Here is a 14216-nt window from a genome sequence, read left to right on the forward strand (position 1 = left end):
AATTTTTGTAATGGTTGCAGGGATGTTTCTTTATTGAGGAAAGTATGAAGTCCAAGAGGAACATCTAGCATGAACAAACACTGTCTCATCCTATTGGAAAAGGTTGACAACCCTAGAATGAAAGTACTTGCTGTTACAGCTCTTGATTATGCCAGATTGCCATGCTTCTGTGAGATGCCACATGGGAGTAAATTTATCTAAACAACTTGTGTCTCAATTTGGGTTGTCTCTTCAAGACAAAAAGAAATAGAAAGTACTTTTTCCCCTTGCAGTCCCTTGGGCTTCCTATCACAGATGAGCAGATACAGGAGATGGAAGCAAATCTGGACAACATTGACTTCCAGATGGCAGCAGAGGAAGAAAAGAAACTGCGTCATGATGTGATGGCCCACGTTCACACCTTTGCCCACTGCTGTCCAAAAGCTGCAGCCATCATTCACCTTGGAGCGACTTCCTGTTATGTAGGGGATAATACGGTAATATATTTTCAGTTCCCTGTCTGCAGAGCTGGGCGATACACAGCTGCAGTTGCTTATTTGATAGCTCTTCATAAATTTTTCTGTTAAATAGATCTTTTCAGATGTTTTTATTAGTTTTACAGTTGAAGTTAATTCCCCTTTATCCTAGCTATGCTAGGAAGGCAAGCTCTTTTTGCCTTCTTTCTTTTGATATGAAGAAACTAACTGTTCCCGAAGATTTGCTTGCATGTTAAACATTCAAGGAGATAAGGGATCATGAGTTGCAAACGCATGCAGGAACATGTAAACTTGGTTATACCAGTGGGACGGACAAGGGATCAATGACTTACAAAGCAAGGCCACTTTTGGTAGATGCAGCCCATGAGCTTTCAACTGCTTCTTGGAACTCCTGTATTCAGGGTAAATAAAGCTTTTCAGTTGCCAAGAGAATGGATAAGTGTGTTAAGTGAAAAAGAAAGTACCACTGTTCTATCGAACTGTGAAATGTGAAAAACCTGTCTAAACCCGAGTGAAAACTGAGGTGTAATTTCTCAGTATATATTGCTGTTCCCCTGTGTCCAAGTCATTGCAACTTCACAACCGCTTTTGTCATACGAGAAGCTGCTGTGTAATTATTTTTACCCTACTCATTTGAGAGCCTGTTTGACTTTCAGGTAATACCACCTTCCTTGTGGCACTTGTCACGTAGCTATACCTCAGTCTCAAAAGAAGGAGTAAAGATGACTGCTGCCTGATCAGTCCACTTATTTTCCTGCTGTCGTTAGCCTACAAGACCTGCATTTTCTGCTTGGGATGAATGACTTAGTCTGTCATTACTTGGGCATCCTGAGTATCTCAAAATAATCATTCATACCCACTCAGTGGAAATGGGTTTTTTACTGCCCAGTATGACCTTCTGTGGATAGTGTAGAAGGAACATTGATGGATCCAGCATTTTTGTCATAAGTTCACTGCAAGTTCTGGTACAAGAAGGAAAGCAGAGCTTTCATTTTAAGAAGAGACTTTTGAGCAGACAAAGCATATTGTAATTATTTAGGTCCTCTCTGAGAGAAGCTATTATGTCTGGTCTTTCAGACATGGCCCAAACTTCCTTTCTTTGATTCTTTCAGGATCTGATTGTCCTCCGTGATGGGTTTAACCTGCTGCTACCCAAGGTGAGAATACAGTTGTGCACAGTGTCTCAGAAGTGGGCAGGCAGGTCTGATGTCCTGTGAACAGCCTGTGTTTAACTTGGATTTTCCTAAGTGGGTTATTCTCAAGAAAGTGAATGTTTATCTTCCTTTCCTTTCTCAAGTCTTTCCCCAAAGCTTCTTTGCTCACCATGGCAATTATAATTCCTTGTTTATCTGTGCCACGGGTATTAGTTTCAGAAAACAACTGTATTGTTTTCAAGGTCAGCTTAGGCATCCCATTAACCATATTCCTAGGAATGTGTCAGCATTCAAGAAGCTATATAATAGAATTTTTCTGGGATCAAATATAGTGGGAGTATAGTGCAGTGTGCTCTGTCTGACCTGAATGTCTTTGTACCCAATTTGCCCTGGACTGCACATGTGTCAATTATACCCAAAGCAGCTTTATTTCTGACCAGTTCTAGGAATAAAGAAAATATCCAGGGATAAACCAACTGCAGGAATGGGTTGGGCATGAGGACTAGGCTAGTTTGAGCTGAAGTCCAACCACTTGTATGATCTCTCATTTGAGTTTGATAGCAAGCAGAAATTATGTGCTTGCCCTGAAAAAATGAAACACACCGTATTCTACAGTTAGAGTGAGTACTGAAGGACTGCACAGTGGTTTCCCTCCCCTTTTTCTCAGTGTTTTTGTGCTTAAGCATGCTAGCTTCTGCCGTGTTGGGGTTTTTTTCCTCATTCTGCCTCTTTTCTATCCTTCCTGTATCCACCAGCTTGCAAGGGTGATCAGCCGGCTGGCCGACTTTGCTGAGAATTATGCTGACCTGCCTACTTTGGGCTTCACTCACTACCAGTAAGTAGCCATCAGCCTTTGCTTTCATTTTGTCAGCTATGCTTTGTTTAAACAGACCTGCTACCACTTGCTCTCATTCTTCTTTTTCCCATCTCTGACCTGTGGCAGTTGGTACTGCTGGACATTATCAAGACTGTTGGTGGTTCAGAAAAGGAGTATGTGCCTAACTCCTAACTTGTGTCACGAAATTGAACTGTTGCTTTGACTAGTTGTCAGCAGCTGTTTTAAACACAGCTTCATAAGGAATTACTTCCTTGACGAACACAGATACGCATATTCTGGGCTGCTTCAAAAAACGTGACTGGAAATTGCAGTAAGCCTGTCTTCCAGTCACATTTTCTTTATGTTTTTTGTCAGTTAAGTTAGTTTTAACTGCAGCTTTAAAAGGTTTGTTACTGGATAATTGTTGCTACAGCTACTCTGTCACTATAGCTGAAGCTTTCTTCTAAAGTGATGATTCAGTATCCGTCTATTTTCATACATTGCTATATGGATCCCTGAGAAAAATCAGAAAGATTTTTCTGTTTAACAGGATACTGTTTCCTGTCTTGTGGGAAACCTTACATTTCTTGTGCAGCACTTCTGATACTGCTTTTAGGATAGGGTAGGATATAAGACAGGGTAGGGTAGGGGAGAAGAGAGGAGAGGGGAGGGGAGGAGAAGAGAGGAATTGAATTTTTAGGACAACAAAATCTGGATAGGTGTATTGCTGGGGTAGATTAATCTGCTGCTTCATGAAAACAGTTTGCTTTCAGAGGCGTTAAACTGTACACGTTGACATAAGCCTGGATATTCTACCACAGTAATACAGAACATAGAGGCAGGGAAATTAAGCACAGGTCACGTCAGACTCAAGTTTAAAGTTTCTCTCCAAAGGAGAGTGAGATCATCGGGTCAGGCATTGATACCGCAGCCTTTTCTGTGTCTTTCATCAGCAGGGCCTCTGCCCCACTTACCAATAGGCCCATGTTTTCCCTAACCACCTCATTTCCTGCTTATGTACTTGCAGAGACCTTTCTTGTTGCCTTTCACATGCCACACTAAATTCATCCCGGTGGGCTTTGACTTTCCTAGCCTCACCTCTGCAGCATAGGACCATTTCTTTGTATTCCTCCTAGATGGCCCATCCCTAATTCCACATCTTATATGCTTTCTTTTTATGTCTGAGCTTAATCAGGACCACCTTGTTCATGTGCATATTTGAGATAGTATAGAGATTGTCTTTGGAGTTCATATGGGTAATTTGAAATACTTTGACTTCTAGGTTCTGCATAATACCCCCATTTTCTTCTCAAAACATTTGGGGGGGACAGTGTGGTTAAAGCTTGCAGATATTTATTTCAACGTGGAGGTCTTACAAAAAACATTGGCTAACAGTGTTGTGAATTATTGCATGTTTGCCCAGAGGCCAAGGAATGTGTTTTTATAAATAAAAGGAGTGGTTCCTTAGAGGAATAATTTAAAATTGCAACATGTATGCAGATGTTTCTGCACTCAGAAGTTCACGGCAATGCTTTAAGATAGCCAGGGTGCCCCCTGGGCGGGCAGACATAGGGTGGGTGATAGATGCACGCCCTGATTCTGCCCCGCCGCCGCCCCGCGCCGCTTTCTCTCCCCTGAGGGGGGAGCGCTGGGCGGCGAAGGCCAGCAGGGGGCGCCCTCGATCCGCGGGGGCGCCCCCGGGCGGAGGCGGCGCTTCCACTGCCCGCGGCTTGGAGGAGTCGGAGGGAGCAGCCTGCGAGGAGCCTTTGCGGTGGCATCAGCAGCCAAGTGTGGCCTTCAGAGTTACTGTGCAAATTGCCAACGAGTCACGTCCTGTTCTCCGTTGTTTTCAGACCCGCGCAGCTCACCACCGTGGGGAAACGGAGCTGCTTGTGGATTCAGGACTTGTGCATGGACCTGCAGAACCTGGAGCGGGCTCGGGATGACCTGCGCTTTCGGGGTGTAAAAGGCACCACTGGCACTCAGGCCAGCTTCTTGCAACTCTTTGAGGGAGACCATAGTAAAGTAAGTCAGACAGCCCAGGGCATAGACTTGCAGTCTTTGCAATTCTCCCCTCTGAAATGCTGTTCTGTTTGAGAGAACGGGGAGATTCTGGCATCAGATTCACAAGGGCAGTGCATTCCCTCTGGGGCCCTCTGACAAGGCCCTGTGTGGAAGTGAGCAGCGTTTTGGGAGGGGTGCTTCCCAGCAAGTATAACATGTGTTGACAGTAAACTGTGAAAAGCAAAGGATCATTTTTGTTGTTGCTGACCTTCCCAAGTTGCCGCATTCTGAGCTCTGTTTTTGTTTTTTCTTCACCCTGAGGTTGAAGAGCTGGACAGATTAGTGACTGCAAAGGCAGGATTTAAGAGGTATGTAACAAGCATGCTTAGTCACCTAAATCTGGTGTTAACAAAGCATGACTGCTGCCTGTTGGCCCAGATTCCCCTAGCTGTCTGACATCTGTACTGCTGTTAACTTGCATCCCTTTGCTATCTTCCATTCCCAGTTGCAGCTTCCTGCAGGAAACTTCACCCCCTAAGTTGTCTCCCTGTCAAAGCACGGCTGTCCATTTTCCCTCTGCTTCTCTCTCCCATCTGCAAGCTGCCCAGAATTGACAGCCTGAATCCAAAGTTGTTCTCATCAGGGCAGAATGACAACTCTCCTCTTCAAAAGCTATGTCCCTTTTTGCTCAGAGTCTTGCAGTACAGTTGTATCTGTCTGGAGTACTCAACTTTTGTGTTTACTTTAAGGGCTTATATGGTCACAGGGCAGACCTATAGTCGCAAGGTGGATATTGAAGTCCTGTCTGTGCTGGCCAGTCTTGGGGCATCTATACACAAGGTGAGCAACCTATCTCTATACATTGGGAAGAAGAGGAAACATTGTAGATCTTGAACAGAAGGTGCTCATGGAATGAAACACTTCTCAGAAATAGTAACTGGTGTTTCTTGTTCAGCTGTTCTCTTTGTCATCATGTAAATTCACCACTGGGTACATGCATAATCAGACCTCAAAGATCTTAAGATCAGTGGCTAATAAAACAGGTTTACTGAGCAGATTCTAAGATGAATTAACAAATTCCACACCAGATATTACTCTAATTTATGCTAAATTGATCCCATTAGAGTAAATGTTTTTCCTAGTGGTATATGAGTTCTTAAATTTCACCATTTTCTCCTAGTTAATTGCTTCTCTGATAATGCTGTTAGTCTCTTTGTCCTTGTGGATTCTTTTCATGGATTTATTTCTGTTCCCTCCCTCCCCGTCTTGGACTGAAGTGATCTGTGGTATTTTCTTCTGGTTTAGTTTTGTGGGTTGGATGGTTCAGTGAGCACACATTGTCTGTGTTTGCAAATCACTGTAATTTTGTTACACATTTTCACTGTTCCTTTCTGGTATCTCTTCCATTCCCTGCAAATTTTAGCCCTTTGTAAAGTCCTGTTCTGTTCTAACACAGTGGACACCTTTTTTTCCTTATGCTTTCTTAACTGTGATTTTTAGTCTGTGAAGTACGATTGCAGTGTCTTTTTTTTTTCTTGTCAAATTTTTCACTGTGTCCCAATTTACTTCTCAGACACAGATGTAAACACTTCTCCAGGAACACTAGCAGGAGTATATAATGGTGTGTGTTAGTTTGGTTTTGTTTGTTAATTTCTTGGGCTTTTTTCTAGATTTGTACTGACATTCGTCTTTTGGCAAACCTCAAGGAGTTAGAGGAGCCTTTTGAGAAAGACCAGATAGGTAAGGAACAGGACACATTTCTTAGACTGGTGTATGTATCTTCTGATTTATGTTGGTGCACCTTTTTAAGCAAACTTAAAAATGTCACTGACAGAAAAAGTTGCTTTAAATTAACTGAGGTTTGACATTGTTAGTATTTTGAGTCTTTTTTAAAGGAAAAAAAAAATCTGCACTTTACCCAAAGGTTTCTGGATATTAAGTAAGTAAAATCAGATTTGTATTTCTGCACTTCCTGGGTTTGGAGGGAGAGCAGAAGCAGTCACATATGAACTCGTATGAGTTTCCATCATCAGGAGTTTCCATCACTCTTTCTCCTTTCACAGGTTCAAGTGCTATGCCTTACAAGAGGAATCCAATGCGTTCAGAACGCTGCTGCAGCCTGGCTCGACACCTGATGACGCTGGTGCTGGATCCCCTCCAAACCGCCTCTGTGCAGTGGTTTGAGCGAACGTTGGATGACAGTGCCAACAGGTTTGTTTAGATCATGCAATGCAGCAATTTCAGAAGGTCTTGTGCAGGAAGGTCTTTTGATGTATTTAGAAAATACTATTTTTAAACTAAAACCACAAGTTACTGCCTTGATGAAAAGCAGTCTCAATAGAATCTAGAGACTACAAACTGGTTTCCTCACTAAGACTAGATGAAACCTGTTAGGTTTTTTTAACATCAGGATCTTCTGCAAAGCAAGCCAGAAGAGAGAGGGAGGGGATGCAGAAGCCATGGTAATAAATTGCTCTTCTAGTCTTCCTATTTCAACAACATACTATAGCAGTTCTTACATTCTTGAATTTTCCTGCCTCTCTGTTTTGAATGTGTTTTTTGGTCTTGCTCCTCTTCACTTCGTAAAGAATAATTCAACATTTTATCTGTAATCCCTTAACCCTCCAAATAATCTAAGGAAACTTATTTTCATCTCTTTGTTCTTTACAAGAAGTAGTTCAGATCCTAAAAAAAAGAACACAAACATTATTTTTTTAAGTAATGTTTCATGAAAACCTGTGCAGGTCTTTAGATACTGCTCAGCAAACCCTGCTTTGTTTTCTCGTTCTTCATGATGACTATTTTGAGATGAGCAAAAGTTACCTATAATTATTTTAAAGTAAATTACAGCGATTAAATGCAATGCTTCCATTTTCCGGTTAGTACTAAATTTGCATAAACCTGATATTTACCTTTGAAATGTTTTAGTTTCAGGGTAGTCTTCTGTTGTTGAATTTGATCTCCTAGAATCTTAGAAATCGTTTAGATTTCTAAGATACGGGACTTGTGGAACAATGAACAGCAGTAGTTTTGGCTATAGACTAGAGTTCAGATTGTTGATGAGAATGTTATTTTTAAAATCTCTCCACAAACATAACGTCTGCATAAAATTTCATGAAAGCATAGAATACCTTTTCCCAAAAGGACTTTATTCCATTGTTGCTATTCTTAAGACAAGAGCTGCTTAGGCAGTGGAAAACAATGTAAATTTAAGAAATTGAATACTGGTTGTTATGGTGTGTTTATCTCCCAATAGCTACCAAGTGTTGAGAGATGTACTGGAATGTTTCAAATTTTATTTTCATCTCCCATAATAGAAAGGGTCATTTGTCCACTTCATAATCCAATTAAAAAATTCTACGCCTTGGATTTTTCTTGTTGAAGCTATAGTGTTGTGAAAGGAGAGCAAGCCAGAGAAAATGCAGTCAACCTACAAAACAGCAAAGTCCTTTTGAAGAGCATTTGGTAGAGTTGGGGGCTTTAAGTGTAGCATAAGGTTCAAGTACTAGTGTATTTTAAAAGATCACAGTTTAGAATGGGCCAGGCACTGCTATCGCAGATGAATGATGCTGTAATTGCTGCATTGTGACAGAGCCTTTTGCCTCATACAGCTCAGTTCCCACGATTCCTCTCCTTTCCCTCCTTTCATTTTTGTCAGGAGCCTCCTTTGTGACCAGGAGCTGGTCTCTTGGAGGAAGCCCCACCAAATGCAGAGTATCACAGTTCCCCACTGAGCACAGCCAGGCACGGCATGACAGTGCAGCATGTCTTATACTCTTGGAGAGTAGGATGAGTAGACAGGGCAACAGGAAGATAGTCTCGTGTTTGCTAGCTCTGTACACTGCTGTCCTCTTTTGTAGCTGTGTAATCATTGAATTATCTTGGAGCTTTCTGTGTGCGCCTTTACCCTTATCTTCATCTCTCTCCCTTTCTCTACTGACCAAAAAAAAAAAATCCCTGAAAGCCTGCCATCTCCCCAGCTTGAGAGCTACTGCTATAAGATGTTCTTTAGCTTTCCTGGTTGTGACCTTTAAGCAACAAGATGCACCTATAATGAGAACAGTTCCAGCTTTAGGGCCACAGTAATGCTATTTACAGAAACTAAAGAGCTGGATCCAAGGTAGACTGGAACATGACCTTGATTGCTAACTGGGGCCCTGGGTATGTGTGTTTCATAGGCGCGTGTGTCTGGCTGAGGCTTTCCTCACAGCTGACATCATTCTGAGTACACTGCAGAATATCTCCGAGGGACTTGTGGTATATCCAAAGGTAAAGCAGGAGATAATGTGTGCAGTGTTGCATCCTTGATAATGCTGCAACTATGCCGGTGTATAAAAATCCTCTCTCTCAAAGGATTACATTTTTATCTGTTGGTTCAAATGGTTTCTGAATTTTGTTTTGTATTCTCACTGTTTGCAGGACAGATGTAAAAGGGGTTTTTTTTTAAGCCAAAAGGTAGTAAATTAAAAATTTTTCAAAAAGGTTATTTTCCTCTGCACTACACAGTGGATGTGTAGAACTCAAGGCAGATGTGGTGCAGTCCTGTAACCTACCTATGGGTTAAAAAAAAATTCATTGCACATCTTTTCCACTTACAAGATATAGATTCTAAGTATTACCAGCTTCAATACTTGGATTTCCATAGCTAATTTCAAAACCAGAAATTATCTTTCACATCATTGTCCAGTCTTGGAGATTCAAAGGGAGAGGAAAACTTCGCTGGGAGTCCGGGTTGTTTGTAGAATTCCTGTAATGCTGTTTCTTTTTTCTGTTTTGTTTTGTTTAAGGTGATTGAGAGGAGGATCCGGCAGGAGCTGCCATTCATGGCCACAGAAAATATAATCATGGCAATGGTGAAAGCAGGGGGCAATCGTCAGGTACAAATGCAGTCAAAAATACCTTTGTTCACTGACTGGCATTTTCACTCCTGAGAAACAAAAGTACCTCGGCACTTGTCCTGACCATCTCACCTTTCTTTGTTCGCCACCTACTCCCACAGAGTTATAATATTACACTAGTGCTTGCAGAGCCAAACTCTGCTTTCTGAGGAGAGAGCAGTTGTGGAGATCTGTATTTACTGTTAGGAACACTGCGTGTTTGAGCTAATCTGGCTGGCTGTGCTGGAGAAGAGGGAGACCTGTTTTTATATTAGATACTAGTAGGCGTTTTCCTTTTGTAAATGTTTGAAGGAACTTGGAACACAGGCCAAGCTTCTTTAAATGGAACATGTTGGCATTTGTAAATTAAAAGAATGAATCAGTGCTGTTAACAAAAAAGCAAGTAAGACCATTCTGAACCATTCATTCATGTGTCACTCTTCCCTAATTTCAGTATAGTGCTTTTTATTATTTACTTCGCTTATGGTCCTTCATTCAGTTTTCTGTGTTCAAGCAAACTGAAGTTAAATGTTTTCCTTAGTAAATAAATCCAGACACAATTAGATTATATTTCCTTATCATTTAATCTTTCAATTCAGTTTAAAACTGATAATGAAATTTACATGTGAATAAACCAGCTTATTTTCACTTGCCTTTAGTTAGTGATTTTGTCCTTCTATGATTATCTCCACATGGGACAGAAGTTAAGTTTGTAAGATAGTAATAGCAAAAGTGTTTGCTAGAAGCTTTGAGTTGGATATGTGGTTCTAGTTCTCTGAAACACTTCTGACAACTCACCCTTGATGTTAGTCAGGAAACATCCTTTTTCCTTCCCCACCCCCCACCTCTTGTGTGTCTGATGTTTGTCACTGGGCCAGTGAGTAAGCTTCCTAACTATGGGTCACATCGTGTGGATAGGTTTCATTATCTTTTCAGATGGTTCTCTTTCTGAAGTATTCCATACTTAACTAAACACTCTCTATTCTGTGCTGTTTAATTGCAAATCTATAGAGCTCAGTACACTTACAGAATCTGTTCTTTTTCGCACTAGTATGTTCTGTTTTCATGTGCTGGGAACTCTGGAACAGCTCATTTCCTATGCTTTCCCACCTCATACCATAGAAACTCATTAATTTTCCCCACCACTGAACAGCTTTCTCCTCTAAACACCCAGAAGACAAATCTCTTTGTCTGAGGTGGGTCAGTGGTAGAGCAAGATAGTTAGGAGGAAAATTACCTCCAAAGGCTGAAGATAGATCAAGGATAATACATGTGAGGAGAAAATTGTTATGTCATTGTAAATGCAACCACAACTGCATTTTAGGGCTAGCATGGCAACATCTGATTTTGTATGTGGTCCCTTACTACAGTTGGGTTCCCTTGTTTTTACAGATTGATTCCACAGGAAATGAAGGGATAAGGAAATGTTTCAGAAAAATTGTTGTAAGGGTTTTTCCAGTCTTAGTGCCATGCGAGGGTTGTTTGGGAGAGAATGTCTCAAGGCCCTTGGGTTTGTAAGGGCTTTTTTCCCTTCAGGCTGTCCTTATGTAAGCCATGGTTTATATAGTCTTCTTGCTCATTAAGTTAGGGTTTTTTTCCCTTTACCAAACCTGTAGAGGTTTCATTTACATTGTTATGCTCCCAAGATGTTCTATACAGGGGATGACTAGTGGTGAATAAGGAATTTCTTTATGACAATTCATAGAATATTTGGGGAACAGTTACTATAGTCCATCTTTGGAAAAATCATGCAAGTAGAGAATAGAACAATTGAAAAAAAATCCTACAGTGACTCCTTAAAATATTTGGGGAGTTTAAGGAAGTGTAAAGGATTGCAGTGTCATATGTTTATGGTATAATTGAGCAGGGAACGTATGTGTCATTCAGACTGTTTTAGCCTCAAAGGGCAGATGTGGAAGGATGAAGAAAATCTTGTTTTAGTATAGTGGTATATGAGACACTGCAGTTTAAGCTGTCTCTCATTTGTATGCTGTCCAGTGCAGTATGCTTTGATGTTTCTCTCTCCCGCACAAGTTAGTGGTATGAACATGTGCTGTTAGTAGCAATGGAATGACTTTTTTCTTTTTCCCTCCTCTTCCCTCTGCTCCCACAGGATTGCCATGAGAAGATTCGTGTTCTGTCCCAGCAAGCAGCTGCTGTTGTGAAACAGGAAGGGGGAGATAATGACTTCATTGCCCGTGTTCGTGCTGATCCTTACTTCAGCCCTATCCATAAACAACTTGAAAGCCTGTTGGATCCCTCCTCCTTCACTGGACGTGCTCCTCAGCAGGTGAAGTAGTGGAAGGAGGCTACGGGTGCTACAGGTTGTAATGCAGTGTGTTGTTTAATTCTGCATCCTCTTGTGTGCCAGAGAGTGTACATATTATGTACCTCTGTGCATACTACTGAGGCAGACGCAGGTCTCTCTTGTTTTCCTTGGCTTCCTTGTCTTTCCTTGTGGGCATCCCATGTTTGACCCTGGACATATCAGACTGCTAGGTGCCCCTGTGAAACAGAGACTCCAGTGAGACAAGCAGGTCTGAATGGGGAGAAGGGAACCCTTTATTTTACTAATTTTCTCTTTCCCATCTTTCTTGAACAGGTGGCAAAGTTCCTGAAGGAGGAGGTTCGACCAGCACTGATTCCATACCAAAGCAAGATGGGTGGGAAAATTGAGCTGGCACTTTAGGTGTGTTGGTACAGGAAGATAATAAAAGCCTTATTGAACTGAGTCTGTTTGCTGTGTCATGTTGTTTTGGTTCTCTACAGTACATTTAACCCCCAGAGTTTACAGCCACCTTGATTCCACATGGGCTTTTCATTCTTTGTCTGCTGTTAATCAAGCCTCCCCCTATTGTGTGCTTAGTTACTGAGGAATGCTTGATTGTGACAAGGTAACTTTTATCACAGTCCCTTTCATTGGCCCCTTACAGAGCACTGCCAGCTGTTTAAAGAGCAATGCCAGGTGCCACCTAACATTCGTGTATGACTTGTTGAAGAGCAGGGGTGAGGGGAACTCTGCCCACTTCCATTTCCATCTTATTCATCTGCTCTTAAACTATCTCCACAGGTGTCTCAAAAGATGATAAAAGGTTATCCTGGCTTTCAGAGTACTGTGATCTGGGGAGCAAATAGGCAAGAAAATTTGAAATAATGAGAAGGAGAGGCCATGGAACTTCTTGGCTCATCAAACTAGTGGTCCTTCAGTGCTCCCTTGCTGGTTTAATACTGTACATGTGGCTCTGTATCTTCTGAAAATCATATTTACATGTCTGGGTTAGGAACCACCACTGTGATTTACTTTCCTAGGTCCTTTGCTGTAGGTGCTTGATACTGAACAGCAGATGGGCTTTGGCATGTGAAAGTCATTCTCTACTGCAACTAAGTTTTGTCTGATAAGGAAAGAAAGATGTTGAAATGCACTCGATGCCAGAAGGAGCTTTTTTCTTCTTTCTAACCCTGAATGTTCTGATTGTAATGTCTGTGCTGTACTGGACCAAACTCTTCTCCCTTTGACTTAAAACTGGAATGATTCCCTTACATCATCTTCCACTGTTGTTGAATTACAGCCCATTTCTTTAGGTTGAGTGCAATAAAAAGCTCTCTCTTACCTCTGTTTATTCAGACTCTCAGAGATTACATCAGAATTACTTGACTTTTTTCAAGTGTGATTGCTGGAGAGAATTGAGAAAAGCAGAACTAATTGAAAGAAGCTACCTGCTCTTGAGCCCATCATTGTATTTTGAAATCATCTTTAATCAGTATGTTTTAAAGAGGTTTGTCTATATTAAGTAGTCAGAAGTGGGAAGCTTCAGGCCATGATCTCCCCTCATCTAGATCGCTCTGGCTTTACCTTGCCTCTAGGCTATGGTATTCCAAATGTCTCAAACATTCATGAGTTTTATGGTATTTAAAATATTGTGCCAGCTCATGCTATTAACATTTAATTAGCCATCTGTTTGAAAAGGATAACTCTAATTGTACTGGTAATCTTCAAATTATTACTCAAATGGATAGCCAAGAAAGAAAACAGACAGATGCGGCAGTCCTCCTTTTTTGGTCTTCGTTCGTCCTTTGTGGGATTAAAAAAAACACCAAAAAAACCCACACAACCCTGTGCAGAGAAAAGGAATGGCTAATGTATCTTTTCTCATAATCTGGAAGTAAATCGTTGTGCTAGGTTAGAGGCTGCCAACTGTGAGGCATTGGACTTGTTTTCCTAGAAAAGTTCAAGAGTAGTAACGACGACACAGGGAAAATTTCACCCTCCTAGAAAACTGGCATCATAGAGAAATACTTTTGAAGGCTTCTCCTCTTTAGAAAAGCTCGGTTTGGGACCTCACTTTCTTTTTTTCCATTGGAGTTGGGAGAGGCACCAGCCAGTGCTGTAGTTTCCCCCCACTCCCCAACTGGTTGTTGGGAGCAGGACAACCAAGAAGTGCTTCTGACAGAGCAGTTACTACAAATGCGCGAGGCCAGATCACAGAATCACTCCTCCAGTTCGTTCTGTTAGGTATTCGAGTAGCCTCTGTCAGGTCCCGCCAGTAAAGTGGCAGTGGGCCTGTGCCCTGCTTGGAGGGGAAATTAATGTAGACTTGAATGATGGAAAAGAACGGAGTAGCTTCTCGACGCCTGGCCAAGCGTGAAGAGGTTTGCTGGCCAGCTGCTGGCCGTTACCAGCTGTAGCGGTAAGCACTGCGGGCGGGACTGCCGCTGCCTCCTCCCAGGCCTCTACAGCGCCTGGCGGCGCTTCTCACCCCTCCGTGCCACCTCTTCTGCCTCAGGGGCTCAACGCTTCTCACCGTCGCCGAGAGCCCCCTCCGAGCCGTCCCCGGACCCTCTGAGCACCGGGCGGCGGCGCCGGCCCCCCGGCCGCGGCCTACAGCCC

The 14216-nt window shown here is 42.1% G+C and overlaps 1 protein-coding gene across 1 annotated transcript; it reads left to right on the plus strand.

Annotated features, from left to right (window-relative positions):
* The first annotated feature begins 248 nt into the window (after positions 1–248).
* ADSL (adenylosuccinate lyase) lies at positions 249–12057 on the plus strand. The gene is made up of 12 exons (XM_026840985.1): positions 249–476; positions 1589–1633; positions 2386–2465; positions 4301–4472; positions 4773–4819; positions 5201–5291; positions 6122–6191; positions 6515–6662; positions 8630–8720; positions 9239–9328; positions 11442–11618; positions 11931–12057. Exons 1-12 carry the CDS (start codon positions 312–314, stop codon positions 12015–12017), a joined length of 1263 nt encoding a protein of 420 aa, XP_026696786.1. The 5' UTR covers positions 249–311; the 3' UTR covers positions 12018–12057.
* Positions 12058–14216: the final 2159 nt, after the last annotated feature.

Source organism: Athene cunicularia (assembly GCF_003259725.1).
Source record: "Athene cunicularia isolate RWA chromosome 1 unlocalized genomic scaffold, athCun1 chr1_part2, whole genome shotgun sequence".
NCBI classification, from domain to species: domain Eukaryota; kingdom Metazoa; phylum Chordata; class Aves; order Strigiformes; family Strigidae; genus Athene; species Athene cunicularia.